General features: G+C 37.0%; 3 protein-coding genes across 4 annotated transcripts in view; all 3 read left to right on the forward strand.

Annotated features, from left to right (window-relative positions):
- Positions 1-21,170, forward strand: part of LOC149551985 (zinc ion binding protein) — a 254,443-nt gene that overhangs the window by 88,585 nt on the left and 144,688 nt on the right. For both annotated transcript variants that reach the window (XM_089787477.1, XM_089787478.1), the window contains exon 3: positions 41-159. In XM_089787477.1, the coding sequence (XP_089643603.1) occupies positions 41-159 (119 nt within the window). The remainder of the gene's footprint in view (positions 1-40; positions 160-21,170) is intronic.
- On the forward strand, positions 3,816-6,229 carry LOC149551988 (uncharacterized). Its single transcript, XM_089787476.1, has 5 exons — positions 3,816-4,536; positions 4,676-4,908; positions 5,024-5,176; positions 5,325-5,725; positions 5,863-6,229. Exons 1-5 carry the CDS (start codon positions 3,863-3,865, stop codon positions 6,145-6,147), a joined length of 1,746 nt encoding a protein of 581 aa, XP_089643602.1. The 5' UTR covers positions 3,816-3,862; the 3' UTR covers positions 6,148-6,229.
- Positions 6,152-7,174, forward strand: LOC149551989 (uncharacterized). The gene is made up of 2 exons (XM_089787479.1): positions 6,152-6,268; positions 6,403-7,174. The coding sequence occupies exon 2, from the start codon at positions 6,417-6,419 to the stop codon at positions 6,981-6,983; it is 567 nt and encodes a 188-aa protein (XP_089643605.1). The 5' UTR covers positions 6,152-6,268; positions 6,403-6,416; the 3' UTR covers positions 6,984-7,174.

Consider the following 21,170-nt stretch of genomic DNA (forward strand, 5'->3'; position numbering starts at 1 on the left):
ACTTGATACAAAATTGTACCCTTTAAAATTTTCCTCATAGGTGGAAATGGGAGAGGTATCATATTGCTCTTTCTTAGAAAGACGAGGACTTCACCAGATTGGTTTATGGGAATCTGAATGTGGATGTGGAGAACCAATATTGTATTTTGATGCTTCCAGGTGTGTCTTCTCCTGCTTCTCCCTCTCTTTTTCTGCGACAATGCACATATATATTCACTTAGTTTTGTAATTTCTCTGGTAGATAAGGAACACATACAAAACCACATGATAATACAATTCTTTTGTGAGTACTAGCAAACTATTCCTTGTTTTGAACTGAATTCCTTTTTAGTTTCATTGCTGCTTATGTATCATATTTTTCTTAGTGATGAGAATTGTGGTTGGCTTTGACTTTTTTGTTGTTATTGAAGGTAATCTAGCTATTCAATATGCTACTAAAATTTGATAATGTAATGTGTTAGTGTTGTGTTGTTTGGTACAGTTTTTAATTAAAAAAGGTAAATTGCATATATTTTTAAGATCTTTACGGAAATCCCAATGTAGAATAAAAAGAGACTGAACAGCAATGCTATGGTTACAAAAGAATTACATTTGGAAGAAATACAAAGCATTTGATGACAAAACCTTTGCTTTTAACGTCTGATGACAAATGGATTTAAGAAAATTCTAAAGTGAAGAACACAAAGGAATAGAGAGTACTATAACCCCATAAAATCTATTTGAGTGGGGCTTATTGATCTCCAGCTAACTAAATTGTTACCTGTGTTCCACTGATTGTATATATTTGTGTTCCTCGCATTAAATATCATATTCGGTCTAGTAGAATCAGCATAATGTCTAAATATCTAGGTGGAATTTTTTATATTAAATTAAATTATATTTTCCATTCATCTTGTTTGTGTTTATTGATTATTCCTTTTCATGTACTTGTGGGTAATCAAGTGCTCCTCGCAGGTGCTCCTTTTTTATTGCAACCATGCTGACCTTTTCCCAATTTTAGTAGACTCTGGGTTCATGTTGATTATTATTGTATCTAGGGTGCATTTTGATGTTTTTTTTAGGTGAGAGTGATGTTTTGAGGTTGTTTTTGGTAGTATTGAAACTTTCTGGACAAATTATATGTCAGAGCCATTGATTATATTTATGTGGGTATATTACTTTAGATGTCATTGTCTTATTCAGTTTACCAGTTTCCTTTGAGTAGTCTCTAATTTTCCAGTACGATATTACTTAAGATGTCTGTCTTATTCAGTTTGCGAGCTTCCTTGGAGCAGTTTCTAAATATTTAGTTCAAATTCTGGTACAACCCTATACTTTTCCATTCATCTTGTTGCTTGTGTTCATTTCTTTGCATCTTTGTGTTCTATAGCTATTTATTGTTTATCACCAGTTCTTTGTCTGGCCCTTTAAGAATTACAACTTTGGTAGTTTTAAATTTCCCAATAACAGCTAGTGTATTGCTTGATGAGATGTATAGGACAATCTAATAGGAGATGGTAATTGTGCTATTTTCTTTAAGATTCAACTAGTAAACATAATGTGTATGGTGCAAACTGAAGAGAAAGTGTATTATCCCTTTCAGGTTATTTTACCAAAAACCTGTGATATAAAGTGCAGATTTAAATCCGAACAGAAACCAATATTTGATACAAATTCCAAAACCTTAATCTGACTTGTAACCCACAGATTTGCATACAAGGAAACTCAGAAAACTTTGTTTTATTTCACCAATATTCAGAAAGTAGATATATGAACCAGAAATTAACACAAATAACCACAAATGCGTTACTGTATTATACAACAGCAATACAATAACGTGCAACAATTCAAGTAATCCAATCTTATAAACAAAAATGACAATCAGATTGGCGATGTAGATGAAACCTGTAAGAAGGCTAGGTTTGCATCCAACCTTCGAATGCTTCTTCAAGGGTTTGCATCCTAGAAAAAATAACCAACTGTTTCTAGCTCCCAGATTAATATTTGTTTTGAATATTATAATCTTCATATCATCCCAAGTGAAGTCTGATGTACCTTTATCCCCTTTTCTCAATGTGATGCACGCTCTTTAAGAAATGTGGGATAAAGAAGCTTTTTGTCCTTTAGTCACTTAAGTGAACATACCTTTTTAAAAATAAAGTGACAAGTTAAATGAACTTTAATAGTCACTTAGTCAGTAAACCATATAATTATCTGACATTAAAATAACTGATCAAACGAACTCGGATAAGTACGTGCAATAGCTCGTTGGAAAGCTCTCAGCGAGACGCTTTCAAATCAACACTGGGATATTAAGAATATTGAGCCCTGTTTACTTACTAAAAATAGTAAGTATCCGAACAACCTGCCAAAATGGCTTTGATGGGTCTGAAATTGGAAGTGTCTAGGCCAAACCTCGCATTGAACCCCGTAAAGAAACTTTTCGCCCCCAAAACCTAGGTGAAGTGATCCGGCACACAGAATTATAATGTCCTAGGAAAAGGGGACATTACAAAGCCTCCCTCCTTAAAGATTGCTTGCCCTCAAGCAATCTGCTCATACCTGTAGAAACCAAATACTAGGATCCCATACTCGCCTCGAGAATGAGGTTCTACTCCTCAGCCGATGTACCTTAGCATGCATCTTCCCAAACTTAGAAGGGTGAATCAGTACAATAGGAATCAATGTGCCAAATAACTAAATGCCAAGATCCCAAGTCTCACCATAAAAGGACACCCATTGCCACATACTGCTGCCCTATGTGCCAATACCATTAGTCAGAATGAATGCCTCACTCCATGAGTGACCCTACGAATTGTACTGTCAAGTGAAAATGGGGGCTCAACAATATACCCATATCCACCCCAATATGATAGCAACCAAACTCTCCTCCTAGCTCCCTGACCCAAGGCAATACCTAGGGATGCTTTAACTAGATCCCAAGTGAAGACCCGTATGTTGTCTGTACCACTCCTGTAATATTTTTTCCGATGTCAATGATAGATCCGGCCAATCTGATTCCATTGCCATATCACTCTGGTGTAAGAGGAGTAGTCCTAATCTCTAGAACTTTGATATGTCAGAAAGCTGAAACACACAGATCATAATCATGTGTTTGTGTAGCAACACAACATAATCCACCAGATGTAAGATACTATTAACACCTGGATTCCAGATTTCCCAAACAATAAGATCCTGGGTAAATGAAAGAGTGGTTGGTGAATCACCAACATCATGAGTGCTAACCATAGTTCCAAAAATCGCCATGAAATCGCCGAAATCGCGATAAGATTCATGGCTCCCGATTTTTTTGGAATCGGAAATCACTGGTGGCGATTTTTTCGCGTGAATCGCCTGAATCGCCAAAATCGGCGATTCATGGCAAAAATCGCCAAAATCGCCATCGTGAATCTCTAGAAATCGGCCGCGGCAGCAAGGATAGAAAGTTCAATTTTTTAAAAAAAACACATGTTTTATTTGCTTTCTAAGTTGACTTTCCTCTTTGTTATAACCCTAAAGAGCCTTCTATTTGCTTAGTATGAGTAGAAGAGAGGAAGAGTGAGAGAGAAGAAGAGAAAAGAGAATCCATAGGTTTCCAATTGGCAAGAAGGAAGAGCACCAAAGAGATCAGAACTCCATTTGGGGAGGCCATAAATTGCATTGGGAGCATTAAGGAGTCAATATCAACACTCCTCAACTCATTTGCAAGAGGTAAGTGTTGGTTTTTTTTTTGCATGTTAGTGTAGTATGCATTTTTTGTTAAATTTTTTTAGTGTTCATTTGCAAATCTTGAATGTTTTTTATTTTTAGTCTTACTAAATTGCAAACTAGGGTTTGTTGTTTTGTAGTTTTTGTTTATTAGTTGCAAACTTTGATTTTTTACATGAATTTTTTTATTGCAGCAGCCCTTTGCTTTCATTTTCCAATTTCCACAATGGGTAAAAAAGATGAATGCTGGAAATATAATGAAGAGTTTCCTGGGAGAACCAAATATCAAACAAAATGTATATTTTGCAAAGAAAAAATAAATTCGGGAGGTATCTATAGATTGAAATACCACATTGCTGGCATACCTGGCCATGATGTCACAGTTTGCACTCAACAAACCGCTGAGGCAAAACGCTCTTGTTTAGTGGCATTAGAAAAAATTGAACAAGACAAGTTGACTAAGAAAATGCAACTTGAAGGGTTAAGAGGTATTGGCTCCCGTGCTCCCACATCCGCAACCGCATCTACATCTGCAAGTGCATCTGCATCAGCTTCCGCATCCGTAGGTTGTGTTGGGGAGGGTTCTTCTAGGCCTCCTTTTCATCCTAGTGCTAGTGCTCATGTGAGTGTTAGTGGTAGTCGGTCTCATACTGAGACAGAGTCCAACACCAACCTATTGCGGCCTAGAGTGCGGAAAAGCAGAATGGATAGTTACTTTGTGCCCCGCACTACTCCTGGCTCCCAACCCACGCTTGAGGGCATGGGTTTGAACAAGGAGATTCATGATGCTGCCAGAAAAGAGATTTGCAAATTCTGGTACTTTTGCAACATTCCATTTATTGCAGCCAGGTAATTGATTCTTTTTTCTTTGTTATCTTCAAAGTTAAAGTTAAAAGTAAAAGTAAAACTTTAATTATATCTACTTGTTTTATGATTTTAGTTTTTGACATCTAAATTTCTAATCAATATCATTATCTATTTGTGACAGGACTCCTTATTGGCAGAACATGATAGATGCAGTTGCCATTTGTGGTCCGGGGTTTAAAGCCCCAACTGAGGCTGAGTTGAGTGGATACCTCCTGGAGGAAATGGTTGAGGATATGAGGCATGAGCTTGAGGACAACCGAAAGGAGTGGATCGAAAAGGGTTGTACCATCATGACTGATGGTTGGACAGATAGGAGGGGAAGAACACTCCTCAATTTTCTTGTATCCTGTGGAGGTGATTGATCATTCTACTTTCCTACATACATAATTTTGAATCGTGATTGACTATTTCAAATTTTGATTTTTTGATTGCTAATAGTAATTATAATTCGTTGTTTTGTTACTTGTAGGATATACCATGTTCCTCAAATCCATTGATGCTTCTGCTCATGTAAAAAACACCACATACTTATGTGAGGTTATTGAGGAAGTTATAGCAGAGGTGGGGGAACAACATGTGGTGCAAGTGGTGACGGATAATGCAGCAAGTTATGTTGCTGCAGGTAAACTTTTAACTTTTTAAGTTTTGAAAATAAATTTATTTGAATTTTGAACTTTTTCTAATTCTAACTTAGAATTTCTAAGTTTCCTAAGTTCTAAGTTCTAACATGTTTGAAATTTGAATTTCTAATTATCTTAAAATTGTTGTAGGCAAACTTTTGATGGAGAGGCACCCCACCATATTTTGGTCCCCTTGTGCAGCACACTGCCTTGACCTCATGTTGGAGGAAATTGGCAAACTTGAGTGGGTCAAGTCATGTGTGGAAAGGGCAAAAAACATATGTAAGTTTATTTATAATCATTCATTTGTCCTTAGCACAATGAGGAAGTACACAGGAGACAAAGAGTTAGCTCGTCCAGGGATCACGAGGTTTGCCTCGAATTTCATCACCTTGCAGTCCTTGTTGACATCAAGGGATGATTTGAGGAGCATGTTTGTTGGGCGGGAGTGGATTTCATCTTCCTATGCTACGACCACTACAGGGATAGATGTGGTGGATTGCATATTTGATGATGATGGTTTTTGGAAACCTGCTAGAGAAATACTTAAGGTAATTTTATTGCAATTTAACATTTAATATTTTACAGTTTACTATGCTAATTGTTTAATGATTTAGTTTTACTTTATATTATTGAATTATTCTATGTTTAAGTTTTGACTCAAATTTTTGTTTTACTTTATATGTAGGCCACTGAGCCTCTTGTATCTCTCCTACGAACTGCTGATGGGGAGAAGCCCTCTATGGGCTACATATATGAGGGCATGGATAGGGCCAAGGAGGCCATTAGAGCTCAGTATGCAGGAGTGCAGGAGAAGTATGCCCCTATTTGGGACATCATTGATAGGAGATGGCAGAATCAGCTCCACAGACCCATCCATGCAGCAGCTTACTTTTTGAATTCGGCATTTCGTTTCCGTCCTGACTTCAAGACGGATGAGGAGGTTCTCACCGGATTATATACAGTGATCTAGAGGTTGAGTACTGATGAGGATAGCAGTGCTGCAATTATTGAGCTTGATAAGTTCAATAATAAAGAAGGGCCACTTTTCTCTAGCAGGGTAGCCATAGATGCTTGGGAAACAATACAGCCAGGTAAAAATTAAATAATATATTCAATGTTCATGAATCTAGATTCTAAACTTAAAGTTGATTATGTAATTTTAGAGTTAACTTGTAATTTGTAATTTGTAAATGAGACTAATTATTTTTATTTTCCCTTATTTCAGATAGATGGTGGCAAATGTTTGGGGCCACAACCCCAAAACTTCAAAAAATTGCCATTCGTATTCTGAGTCAGCCAAGCAGCGCTTCTGGATGTGAGCGCAGTTGGTCCATGTTCGAGCACATCCACTCGAAGAGGAGAAACAGGTTGACAGTGCAGAGGTTGAATGATCTTGTCTTCGTTCATTACAACCTCCGTCTTAGGATCAGACAGATTTTGGGCACTGACTCCTCTCCGATCATTCTGGAGGAGATTGATCCAGAATCAGAGTGGCTCACAGAGGTTGTAGATCCAGTCTTCACTGAGGAAGACCGTGCGTGGATTGACCAGGTGGATATAGAGGCTGAGGCAGCTAGAGCACGTTCTTCAGGCATTGGTAGACGCACACGTGCACGCACAGACACAGGCCCTAGCGACATTCGTGAGCCCATCTTATGTGCGGGAGATATGGCTCGACAGTCCTCTAGGACCTACAGTAGACGCCTTGCTACTAGGCAGACTGGATACTCAGAGGCTGAGGCTGAGGCTGTAGCCGAGCTTGAGGATGATGTTGAGGATGATGATGACTATGAGCCCGAGGCTTGAGCTGGAGCCTTGTTTTTATATTTTGTTTACAGATATTGATACTGAATCATTGATAGACATATGTTTCAAAGTTTCAAACTTTCATGGATCTTCATCTTAGATTCTTACATAAATTTATGATTTGATGTCTTATGGATCATCTTACATACATTCTATGATTTAAATCATTATGATCATTTGATTTCTATTTACTTCAGCTAGCCTACAATTTACATTTTAGAATCTTAGATAACATAGTTACGTATGTGATGGATTTTATGTTTCATGTTTATGTATGTTAAGTTTTAACTTCTATTTGATGATGGTATAGTGTGCTTAAGTTATATTCAATAAAGGGTGCATGAAATAAGTTTTAAATTGTTAAAATCTTTAAATTTAAAAGGTTTTTTCAAATTTGCCGATTCATTGCCGATTCATTGCCGATTCACGATTCGATTCGGCCTTGCCAATTCCGATCCGATTCCGATTCACGTTTCTTTGGTGCTAACACTGCCTTCGATACCCTACAGAAATAAAAATATAGACACCTCATGTGGAATGTAGGGCAATGTGTGATCTCTCTACTCACCTGCAAATAACTCGTTGACCCTAGAAGGCCAAATAGAATTAGTGAATATATTACCAACATACACAGGCAAATCACTGATAGGGGAAATATACCAACAAGAAAAATCACCAATCAACAAGTAGGCCGTGGCCATCTCATAAGAGCTAGGTGATAAAATTCTGGGCAAGCTGAAAATTCCCTCAAAGCATGCTAAGGATAAATCTGAACTTTCTATTGCACCATAAGTACTCTCGCTTATGTCAAAGTCTTTATAAAAGGATGGTTCACCGTTAGCTGAAAACTCTAAATTATCCTCACTTGTTGTATCACTAACCATGTCCTGTGAAAATGTACAGTTGCTGTCAGAAAAATCAGAATTTTCAGTCTTATCAACTTGCTGATCCATAAATTGTTTCTGACCATAGATAGTCTCAAATAGGAAATACGTGATTGAATCACATTGCTTGCCTTCACATCTACCCACTTTATGAATTCCTTCAATGATTTGCATGACTTCTTGTGCCCTTGAACCACTATCATCTTCTTCATAAGTGGCTGCCCCACTTGTTTGATTTTCAGCTTTGTGGATGGAATTACTTGTTAAGCTCAATTAAAAAGCTGAAACACACAGATCATAATCATGTGTCTGTGTAGCAACACAACATAATCCGCCAGATGTAAGATACTATTAATACTTGGATTCCCAATTTCCTAAACAATAAGATCTTGGGTAAATGAAAGAGTGGTTGGTGAATCACCAACATCATGAGTGCTAACACTGCCTTCAATACCCTACAGAAATAAAAATGTAGACACCTCATGTGGAATTTAGGGCAATGTGTGATCTCTCTACTCACCTGCAAATAACTCGTTGACCCTGGAAGGCCAAATAGAATCAGCGAATATATTACCAACATACACATGCAAATCACTGATAGGGAAAATATACCAACAAGAAAAATCACCAATCAACAAGTAGGCCGTGGCCATTTCATAAGAGCTAGGTGATAAAATTCTGGGCAAGTTGAAAATTCCCTCAGAGCATGCTAAGGATAAATCTGAACTTTCTATTCCACCATAAGTACTCTTGCTTATGTCAAAGTCTTTATAAAAGGATGGTTCACCGTTAGCTGAAAACTCTGAATTATCCTCACTTGTATCACTAACCACGTCCTCCTGTGAAAATGTACAACTGCTATCATAAAAATCGGAATTTTCAGTGTTATCAACTTGCTGATCCATAAATTGTTTCTGACCATAGATAGTCTCAAACGGGAAATACGTGATTGAATCACATTGCTTGCCTTCACATCTACCCACTTTATAAATTCCTTCAATGATTTGCGTGACTTCTTGTGCCCTTGAATCATTGTCATTTTCTTCATAAGTGGCTGTCCCACTTGTTTGATTTTCAGCTTTGTGGATGGAATAATGTGTTAAACTCAATTAAAAACATAGCTCATCTACCTCACTCTCCTTGTGCTTTCCAAATTTTATTGCTAGATCCCTATCCATTAATAGTTGCAAGTACTCATATTTTATCATCTTCAAAGTTTCAAAAAATAGTATGTAAAAGAGGACTTTTGACACCACATGCATTCCCATGCCTCTCTTCTATCACAATCTTCCGTATGAGATCCTCAATCAAATTGGAAGAATCATCCATCCTCATCAACACTTGGACAATCTTGTCCTCTTTGACCAAAAACATAATCAATAAGTCAAGGAGTGATAATGGTTTTTGACCATCTCCTTAAAACACAAGTGGGCTGCTTTCCATAGAATTTTTTGATTTTTCATCACTTAGGGGAACAACATTTTCAGATATATCCTCTATCTCAACATGTGCTAGATCATCTATCTTGCCAACATTGCGGTCCATTTGCTCCTTCTCAAAACTTAACATAATTTCCAGCCTAGTATCATCATAAAATTCATCTAAGTCAATTTCCATGTCGCCAAATAAGATGCTGGTGTTTTCCCTGTCTAAATAAGATGGGGAGTTGCCAAAGTTAGCGGTTTGGTCAACTCTTCTACCTGGGCCATCAATATGCTCATCAAAAGGACTAGTGTAAACAAACCCAAAAGATACTTTTGTCTGCCAATTATCTGCTAGTACACTTGTGCCATTATTATTGTTTTGTATATTATCATGCAAAGATTGCTCTTCCTTTTCAGTACTACTATCAAGCTAATTGATGCCTTCCTCATGCAAATACCTGTAATTGTCCTCTGCAAGGAGATCTTGAGCCAAATCATAGTATTTGTTTCTTATCATATTCGTCTTGTTTTGCAACTCTAGCTATAAGTTCACATATGCCATGAAGGGTAATTTTTTCTGAATCTGTGGAGCAAATTTGTTGTACTTGTCACATATGCTCATTATTTCAGTTCTTGTATCGGATTGGAAATTTTGGGCTAACTGCTGTTGCAGCTTAACAATGTCTTTCTTAACCTTTTTGTAGCCATATATTTTCCCCATTTGCAATTGTGTTATGCAGTTTGCAAGCTTGCTGATATGATGTTTCAGTTTGTGCAGTAATAATGTAGGTTGCTGTTTGGACTGCTAAGATGTCTTTGCAGTAATTCCCATCCGTCCAAGTTCTGTTTGTTGTCTCAGGCAATGCTCCCAACAATCTTCAATAGCCAATCTAACATACTGTATAGAATCAAATGTCTACCTTGAAGATGTACAAGGAATTTGTTTGCTTCAATCCCAAAAAATGACTCTCCAAATATAGCAGCCTTGGATGTAGGAAAGACCAGTTTTACCAGTGCCAAACAAACAAACAATACACAGTAGAATCTAAACAATGACCTTAGAGTGGTACAGATCACAGCTAGGGGACTAGTGGGACTGGCGTAAACCACACCCTTGTAAAAACTTATACCATGTGCTTCATTTACTAAAAAGGTCTTAAATGCTCCAAATCACTGTTAAGATTTATACACTATGGGGCTGAGTTAAGCAATAACAGTTATATAGCCCAATAAAAGGTTCAGACTGGATTTTGAAAGTAAGTTTTATCTCAGTCCAATACCACTGTATTGTTCTGCACTTATATTTTGGAACAAATGTTGTATTTTCCTTAGGATGGAATTTTATCAAACAGTTTTCAAGGGAACTGATATGTTTGGAGGTCACTGTAACAAGTCTGAAAAATGCTTTCTGTATCTGAGCTGAGAGAATTCAAACAATCATATTCAAGCCATTGGTGTTGTAAACTATACTATTCACAGTCGGTTTGATAAGAAGTTTAACAATTTTCCACAAAATCAGTTCTTCATTCCAACATACCGGGATGAAACTATGTATCTATAGTACCAATCTCAGAGGAAGCATTTAAACAAACAGTTTGCAAAGATTTATATAATAGAGGGAACATTCATGATTGAGATATATGTAAACATTTTAAAGATCCCTCTCAACACGTTGAAACCCAAACACAATATATTCTTGGAATTGTTTATGTAATGGTTATCATGGTTGATACACGTTCCCAGCCAACACAATGATGATCCAACCGAAGAACACATTCTTTCACAGTCTTGGCAATGTTAGTCTTGGAAACTGGAACTGATCCGAACCTGGTAGTTTGCCTTCTTCACACGTGGACATAGACACGACCTCCTGTACATGTGGTAGGACTGTCTTCAATGGCGGCACCTGTCTATATTCTCTATATCTCACACTATGTTGCCAGATATTCAACGCATTCATGCCCTACTGCCCTACTGCCCTCATGGACAACCCGTAAGCCAAAGACCTGACTTCATGAATGTAGTATGTTGGTCAATAGGAAGAACCCGACCAAAACTGGAGATACCCAGGGATATCACTTTCGATTCACACTCTAACTCATAACCCACTGTTGTTGGGGGTAATGCTGGGTATGTTCCTAAACTCGACCACGTTTGCACTTCCTTGTAACCTGCTGTGGATGCATATATTGCTGGGGACGTGACGTTAGGTGGACCAGTCTGATATTCCACCAATGTTGCTATTAAGGATGGTCGTTTGAAGTTGACCCACAGTCCAAGTTCCTGCGCTGAGACAAAGGGCACCATTGACCTCCCTATTTGTTGTGGTTTAATGCCACTTGTGACTCTTCATAATTGGCTAGTTGCATTTTCTTTCCTCTCTAAAACCTACCCGTGACACCATAGGGACTCCCTCATGTCCTTCAAATAAACGCCTGGAGAATCCGCCGTGTGTTGTTGCTAATATCTTGGCAAAAACCGACTATGAAAAAAATGTATAAGGCTCTCATTCTGAGTCGCAACTCCTAGCAAACTCCTATGCAGGTTTGTGAGAAGGAGATAATATTGTTCCAGATGTGCCAACCAAATTAAAAAAAACGCAAACTTGCCTTGGATTATTACGCTAGGAACCAAACCTTCCAAATAAACTGCTTTTATCACTGGAAATTCGAAATACCCAATGGTCTCAGAATATGCAATGACTAATTTATTCGGCATTCCTTACCTCCAAGGATTTTACTTCACAAAATGCTTCTAACTTTCCGATTCTTCTGCCCAACCTGTATAGTAGTGAATAGAAGAAAGATTGGGGTGACGTCCAACTCCCTTAGTAAACTTCAAACTTGAGGGTTTTTGTCCTCACAGTTCAAACCGGTCACATTTAAGCAACCAAAATATGAAGTATTTTTTTATTTCATAAACTTCTTGTATGTTGCGTGATTCCACAGGATGGCAGGATTCTTGGCTCTGATACCACTATAATATCCCTTTCCGGATATTTTACCAAAAACCCATGATATAAAGTCCACATTTAAATCTGAACAGAAACCAATATTTGATACAAATTCCAGAACCTTAATCTGATTTGTAACCCACATATTTGCATACAAGGAAACTCAGAAAACTTTGTTTTATTTCACCACTATTCAAAAAGTACATATATGAACCAGAAATTAACACAAATAACCACAAATGCATTACTGTATTATACAACAGCAATACAATAACGTGCAACAATTCAAGTAATCCAATCTTATAAACAAAAATGATAGTTAGATTGGCAATGTAGAAGAAACCTGTAAGAAGGCTAGGTTTGCGTCCAACCTTCAAATGCTTCTTCAAGGGTTTGCGTCCTAGAAGAAATAACCAGCAGCTGTTTCCAGCTCACAAATTAATATTTGTTTTGAATATTATAATCTTCATATCATCCCAAGTGAAGTCTGATGTACCTTTATCCCTTTTCTTAATGTGATGCATGCTCTTTTAAGCAATGTGGGATAAAGAAGCTTTTTGTCCTTTAGTCACTTCAGTGAACATAGTATCCTTTTAAAAATAAAATGACAAGTTAAATGAACTTTAATAGTCACTTATTCAGTAAACCATATAATTATTAGACATTAAAATAACTGATCAAACGAACTCGGATAAGCACGTGCAATAGCTCGTTGGAAAGCTCTTAGCGAGATGCTTCCAAATCAACACTGGGATATCAAGAATACTGAGCTTTGTTTAAAATAGTAAGTATCCGAACAACCTGCCAAAACGGCTCTGATGGGTCTAAAACTGGAAGTGTCTAGGCCAAACCTCGCACTGAACCCCGTAAAGAAACTTTTCGCCCCCGAAACCTAGGCGAAGTGATCCGGCACACAAAATTATAATGTCCTAGGAAAAGGGGACATTACAGAAAGGCTCTAATTTTTTGCCAATAAACCTCATTTAGGTCCAGTAACCAACAAAATTTGGTTATGCCCCAGTGTCAAGGCTGAAGCTGCATAAGAACTCTCTAATTGACAAGGTATCAAACATAAAACAAACACTAAACCCATTGTAATATTCAGTTGAAACAGCTGAAGCCACAACCAGACCGCCATATTCAAGACAAATACAATGGAAAAGAATGCCATTACTTCTAGTTCTTATCATGAGGCATGCAAAATGTCGTGCCTGCCATCACCCTTTCCCAGTGTTAGGAGAACCTTATTGTAATAGAAAATAGGCTCTATTAAGATAGAGGACAATATTATGATACTATTAAAATTATTCACATAGGAATAAAAACCATGGCAGGTAATAAATGATATATCATCATGTGGATAGTCAATTTTTTGTGTGTAGGCAGGTAATGAATGAGCTTAGTTGGCCTTGAGAAGATTATGTATGAGGGCCTCTTCTAGGAAATAAAATAATTTCTAAACAAAGTTGGATAAGCAAGAGGATTGATTGGGACAAGTAAATAAAAACAATTTGCAATCCTTTCCAATAATTTTATATTGTAATGTCCCCCTTTAATAACTAAACTTATGCCTATTAGTAAATATTAAATGCTAATGTTTCCCCCAGTTAGCATTTAATATATCAAAAAATTTCACTCATTAATAAGCTCCAAGAAATCAACGTCAGGTGAAATAATCTTCAAATTGGTTGGTGGAGGAAATAACATAAGAAAAAACAAAAGAAACGCATAGAATTCAAGAAAGGGGGAGGAGTTACAAATGAGGAGGGAACAAAAGACATGAAGAGTATCATTTTAAAGGATAATGTGGAATGAAAATTAAAACTTCTGAGTTTTTGCTGGATTGCAGATCCTTGGAATTAGTGGGTGCTTTTGGACGTCTGACTTCTTTAGGAGAGCATTATCTTTGGGGCTGAGAGATGGCTCCAGGGTGATAATAAAGTTCTTTTTTATTAGTAAATTTGAAACTTGTCAATAACAATTTTTTTTTTGGTTACACAGGGGACCTAAATGCAGATGATGCTACAGACTTAACCACAGGTTGATTGGATGAGCTCTCATTGAGATTTTTACAGGGCAAGTCGTGTGTTCATCGTAAATTGCCAAGGTGTCTGGTATCTGAAATATATTTTTAGAGTTTGGAAGAGTAATAATCCACTAAATAGTGTGAATAAAGGAGTGTTGACAGAGTTGGGTTAATTGGGAAACAATGGAATGAGTTTAGAGTGTAACTATATTTAAATCGAGTGAGACAGGAAGCCTGGAGCAATTTAAGAGGTGCATCAGGGGTGTAATATCTTCATAGGGAGTTGTTGCTAGTTATTTTATAGGCCTGCGTTTGAACTGGAAGGAGCTGTCATGAGCAGATTGGTGAAATGGAGTGACTCATGAGTAACTAAGGGAGGTTGAACCAATGGATGATATGAAAAACTGAAGGAGATTGTGGTGCCATCAAGCCATGCTTTTGTTAATTATTGTGGATCTCTGATAGATAAAACAATTACAAATAAATGCTTGCAGAGAATATCTTACTTGAACAATGCAGAATATATTTGCTTTTCTATGGCAGCGATCTCAGTAATATATTTGCTCATCTTTCTCCTTCAGCAGTAACTGTAACACTGAAGTGCTGTTTAACAAATGAAATAATGATGATAACAGAAAGTAATGTTTATACAATATTGTTGCTGACTGCAGGTACTTGAATGCCATGTGTATTGATCCTTTCCCTGCGGCAGCATGCTCTTATATATGAGGGTAAAGGACATGACTCCGAAGAGTCCCGATAACAATAACAAGGCACGATAATGAAATTGTCTCCCAATAATAAGGAGCCCGATCATTATGAAGTCTGCCAATTAATCAATAAATATGATCTCAGTACTGCTGATAATCCATGAAGCATTACAAGGATGTAGGCATATGTATGTGGATACATATATTAATATATATACATATATGCATGCTTATATCTCTGTGATTTATGGAATCAGCAGTAATTTCAGCATATCAAGTAATTCATGTTTTGCTTCTTCTGACACTAAACATTAACAGTGTTCACCAAATTCAGGTTTCCTGACTTCCATCATTCTTAGACTTAGTGTAGTGAAACAGTAGCCTTGAAGACTGAAACTTCTAGAATAGTAATCTACTACTGATGGAGTGGCTAAGCATGAGGTCCTTTAATTAGCATGGTTGAGAAAGTGTTGGGAATGTAAACTGGGCTACCATGTTTTATAAGCTGCAGTCCATAGATCCTGTAGCTCTTAATTGATGTTTGTAACTCTTTGAGATCAAATGCAACAACACTGGCTTGATATTGTTGTTAAAACTGTTTAAGGTGTAATTTTTCTGTCAATTTTTATTATGGTAGATGTTGCGACTGTACATTCTTAGTAAATGTCTTCTGAAAGATAGTATGCATAAGTCATTGTTTTCATTACTGATTATTGTCTGAGTTTACTCAAAGAAAGCTTCAATTCCATAAGGAGAAATCAGGCCATTGAAATAGTGAGATCAATTTCTTTGAACAAAATCTTTCAATTTTCCTTGACTAGAAAGGGGGTCGTGTTTTACAGTGGTGTCAGAGTTCAAATTGTGTTCTTGTAGCCTGTTGGCTGGGTATACCTCCATCAACTCATCACTACTACCTTTAGAGGAACAAATCAAATGTCAGTTTAGACCAACAATCAGAGTTTGGACAATCTGAAATTCTTTCAGGAACAATGGGTCGAGGTGCTCACATAACAGTGGTATTTTGAATGCACTAAGGAAGCTGGCTTGAATGCAAAGAGAAATGATGACCATATTGACACAGTCCTGCCAACATATGGCTCAGATGATAATTTGGTGCAACAAAATGGCAATCAGGGTAATGCTGGCCAGAACATTAACAATGGAAATAATGGAAACAATGGACAGGGATCAACCAATAACAGAAATGAGCAGCCAAGAGCTTTTGGTTTTACAATGAATTCTAGATTATTAATGCTCACGTATACTCATGCCAATAAGCCACCAACCGTAAATTATCAAACAGATCAAGAATTTCATAGACAAGTTTGGACTAATTGGCAAGCTTTGGGTGCAAATTTTCAGGTTGAAATGCCTCTTCCAAATTATATAGCTTTCAGAGAAAGAAATAGACCATGCAAAGGAGGTGGTGGTAGATTTCAGAACTAAGATTTGCAAAGGAAAGTGTGAAGGTCACAATTCCTTTTTTTGATGGTGTAGGAAAAATTATAGCCGAGTCTTGTGGATACATGTTTTCAGATTAAGCCCATTGAAAAGGATGGAGTTATTAAATATGAAACCTTGCATTTGGAAGGTAGTTCTCATGATTGGTGGTATCATGGGCTGATCACCTTGGGTAATGATTAGATTGCGTCTTATGCAGAGTTTACTGAGAAGATTATAGACCGTTTTGACAGGGACCCTGTGATAGATTTTAAGTAGTTGGCACAGCTGAAATAGTGGGGTTCAGTGGAATCATTCATTGCAAATTTTCAGAATCTTTCAGTATCAGCGACTGATATTTCAGAGAGAAGACAAGTAGTGCTTATTGTGGACAGATTAATGGAAGCTTTGAGGGGCTGGGTTAAAGCTTTTAACCCATCAAATCCACGAGAAGCAATCAAAAGAGCAAGAGAAATGGATGCTTCTACTTCAAGGACTAAATTATAATCAAGGACTTTCCATCATGAAAAGAAAAAAGACAAAACACATTCACATAAAGATTTAGATCAGACTAAGAAAATGTAGTTTAGGCTTGATGAAGATCAACTAAATGACCTTAGGAAGAAGAAATTGTGTTTTCAATAAAAAGATTCTTGGGACCCAACTTATAAATGTGCTGTCAAGGCTAAAGAACAATTGGAGTATTTTATAGGCCCTGAATCAAGTTCTGAAAATTCTGGACAGCAAACTGAATCAGACACTAGTGAGGAAGATACTTCATTAGAAGAGTTGGATAGGGAACAAAGAAGCAAGAGTGTCATGGCACAATTAACTAGTTTGCAGAAAATAGGCTCTTTCAGAGCTAGAGGTGTGTTATGTGGGTAGCAAATAGTCAATCTCATTGACATAGGTGTAAGACATTATTTTATTGATGAAGGTGCTGTGGCAAGAAGGGGTTTGAGGATGGAAGAATGTGAAGGTTTTAGAGTCATGGTTGCTGATGGCTTCACTCTTACTTGCACTAGAAGATACCAGACTTGTGCATTTTGTTGAGTGGCTAGTATTGGCGACACAGACGCGGTGCTTGGAGTTCAGTGGCTATGTCCACTCGGTGAGTTTAGGATGGACTTGCAAACTAAGGAAGTGAAATTTGAGGTTGATGGAAGAAAATCCTGCATCATCAATTGGAGTTGGCAGCTAAGTGTGTTATCATACCTACTTATTCAGGACAAAAAAAGAGAAGTCGACCTGATCTTAATGTATTGTTGGATATGTATTCCTCATGGAGCTCCTCCAGATAGGGGTATTGAGCATATAATAGAGCTCAAGGAAGGAGCTAAACTAGTCATAACTACTCCTTATATGCACTTCAAAAGACACAAAGTTGAAATTAAAAAGGCAATTAAGGAGCTACTGGAAATGGGACATGTAAGGCTAAGTAAGAGTCCGTTTGCCTCTTCAACAGTGCTGGTAAAAATGAAAGGATGGGACAATGCCCATTTGCATTGAGTACAGGGCATTAATAGGAAAACAATTAAAAACAAATATTCCAATACCTTGCATTGATGAATTGATTAATGAGTTGCATGGTTCTTGTTTCTTTCTGAAGATAGATTTGAGATTGGGCTAGGATCATATTAGAGTTTGAGAGGAGGATGTTGAGAAGACAACTTTTATATGCCACTTATGTCATTATGGGTTTTTAGTCATGTCCTTTGAGTTGACTAATGCTCGAGCTACTTTTCAGTCTCGTACAAATAGGATTCTTAACAAGCAACTAGATAAGTTTGTCCTCATATTTTCTGATGATATGTTTATATATAGTAGGACATGGGATGAGTACTTGAAGTACTTGGAAGAAGTGCTTAGTATACTAGAGAGAGAGTCATTGTATGCTAAATAATCTAAATGTGAATTTGGGTTGAGAAAATTGTTATATCTTGGTCACATTATCATATCTAAGGGAGTTACTGTTGATCCTGAAAAATTAAGGAAATCATTGATTGGCCTCCTACAAATTTGTCACATCTTAAAGATTTTTTATGGTTTGTATGAGGTTTTATAGAAGATTTGTAAAAGGCTTTTCATAGGTTGCTGCTCCATTGACTGATTTGACTGAAAATGGGGCTAAAAAGCAGAGAAAACTTTTGATCAGTTTAAGCACTTCATGAGAACATGTCCCATATTAGCAAATCTTTGATTTTTCTAAATTTTTTGAGCTTGATTGTGATGCATCCAGTGAAGGAATAGGCTCTGTCCTAATGCAAAATAAACATCATATTGCCTATGAAAGAGGAAGTTGAGAGGAGCTGAAAGGAGCTATTTAGCTATGACATGGAAATGTTAGCAATAATGCACACACTAGTTACATTCAGACCTTATGTTGTGGGAGGAAAATTCACTGCTAAAGCTGATCATAATAGGCTCAAATATGTTTTCGAGTTAACAAGGTTTCAGTGAAAGAAAACAAATGTGGGTGAGTAAATTACAGGCTTATGATTTTGACAAGGAAATATTTAGCTATTTAGCTGAAAGGAGCTATTTAGCTATGACATGGAAATGTTAGCAATAATGCACACACTAGTTACATTCAGACCTTATGTTGTGGGAGGAAAATTCACTGCTAAAGCTGATCGTAATAGGCTCAAATATGTTTTCGAGTTAACAAGGTGTCAGTGAAAGACAACAAATGTGGGTGAGTAAATTACAGGCTTATGATTTTGACATAGTTAATGTCAGAGGAAAAAGAGTGCAGTGGCTGATTCTTTGTCTAGATGACCACATTTATCTCTTTGGTTGAGATTACAACAGATTGCAAGGAGAACATAACAACTGAATATGCAAAGACTCATGGGCTTCTAGGTTGCTGGAGGGTGCCATCCATTCAGACCAAAGAGATAAATGTGGTCACCTAGACAAAGAATCAACCAAAGAGATAAATGTGGTCACCTAGACAAAGAATCAGCCACTGCACTCTTTTTCCTCTGACATAAACTATGTCAAAATCATAAGCCTGTAATTTACTCACACACCTTTGTTGTCTTTCACTAAAACCTTGTTAACTCGAAAACATATTTGAGCCTATTATGATCAGCTTTAGCAGTGAATTTTCCTCCCACAACATAAGGTCTGAATGTAACTAGTGTGTGCATTATTGCTAACATTTCCATGTCATAGCTAAGTTTTCTCTGCTTTTTAGCCCCATTTTCAGTCAAATAAGTCAATGGAGTAGCAACCTATGAAAAGCCTTTTACAAATCTTCTATAAAACCCCATACAAACCATAAAAAATCTTTAAGATGTGACAAATTTGTATGAGGCGAATCAATGATTTCCTTAATTTTTCAGGATCAACAGTAACTCCCTTAGAGGAGCTGAAAGGAGCTATTTAGCTATGACATGGAAATGTTAGCAATAATGCACACACTAGTTACATTCAGACCTTATGTTGTGGGAGGAAAATTCACTGCTAAAGCTGATCATAATAGGCTCAAATATGTTTTTGAGTTAACAAGGTTTCAGTGAAAGACAACAAATGTGGGTGAGTAAATTACAGGCTTATGATTTTGACATAGTTTATGTCAGAGGAAAAAGAGTGCAGTGGCTGATTCTTTGTCTAGGTGACCACATTTATCTCTTTGGTTGAGATTACAACAGATTGCAAGGAGAACATAACAACTGAATATGCAAAGACTCATGGGCTTCTACGTTGTTGGAGGGTGCCATCCATGATGATAGGCACACGATTCAAAATGAACTTGTCATCTATAAGGGTAGAATTTTGTTGGTACCTAATTCTAAGTTTAGAAAGGTGATTGTTAAATATTTAACACTGATATTCATACTAGTTTGAGAAGTGCAGACCGCACCTTAATCTTCTCCACTTATACCATACGAAGGCATTTTATATATACTATACTTGACAAATAAATAGGGCAGCGATCCTTGGAGTAAACATGTTTTGTACTAACCATAACTAATTGTTATGTTAGTTAAATTTCTTGTTATCTCCTTCATAGGCGCCGATTTATAGAAGTATTGTATGGGCCAACCTAGAGAGGGTCATGTCCCTTTAAGGGACATGCCCTTTGGTCTTGGTAGAATAGGTGGGTGTTATTGTAGTCTAAGGACACACAATTAACATAAGTCTGCTCCTTCAAGCAATACTGCCCCACACAAATTTATTGCAGAGACGATTAAATTCAGAACAACTTTCAATATTCTGATAACTCCTCCTACATTTAGAAGTTAAAGAAGATTATCTTCAGCAACCTAAGTGTATTTGAAAGGTATGATTTTATAACAGAATTTGCAGAAACTTTACATGGTATCAAAGCTTTTGTAGTCAAACCTAGGCTCTGCAAATTAAGTTATCAGACCTTATATATATCTTCTATCTTCAATGCCATACACAATCAGACCCGAGGACAGGTTTGATGGGAAAGAACACTTTGATGCATGAAAATTCAGAATCATGATAATTCTTGAAGAAAATGATGTAAAACAATTTGTTGATTCAGCATCCAAACAACCTAATGTTGAACCTCATAAAACTATCTGGAGTAAAGGAAATAGAAAAGCCATTCAGATCATATTAGATGGAGCGAAAAATGATATTGTACCTATGCTAACGAAACATCAGACAACATTTGATATGATGAATGCATTACTAAATGCATATGAGGTCAACAATGCAACTAGAGTTCTTGCACTGAAAAGGCAACTAAATCACGTACAAATAAAGAAAGGAG

The sequence above is a fragment of the Cupressus sempervirens genome, chromosome 6 (genome assembly GCF_028749045.1).
Source record: "Cupressus sempervirens isolate cs-2001-9-10 chromosome 6, ASM2874904v1, whole genome shotgun sequence".
Classification (NCBI taxonomy): domain Eukaryota; kingdom Viridiplantae; phylum Streptophyta; class Pinopsida; order Cupressales; family Cupressaceae; genus Cupressus; species Cupressus sempervirens.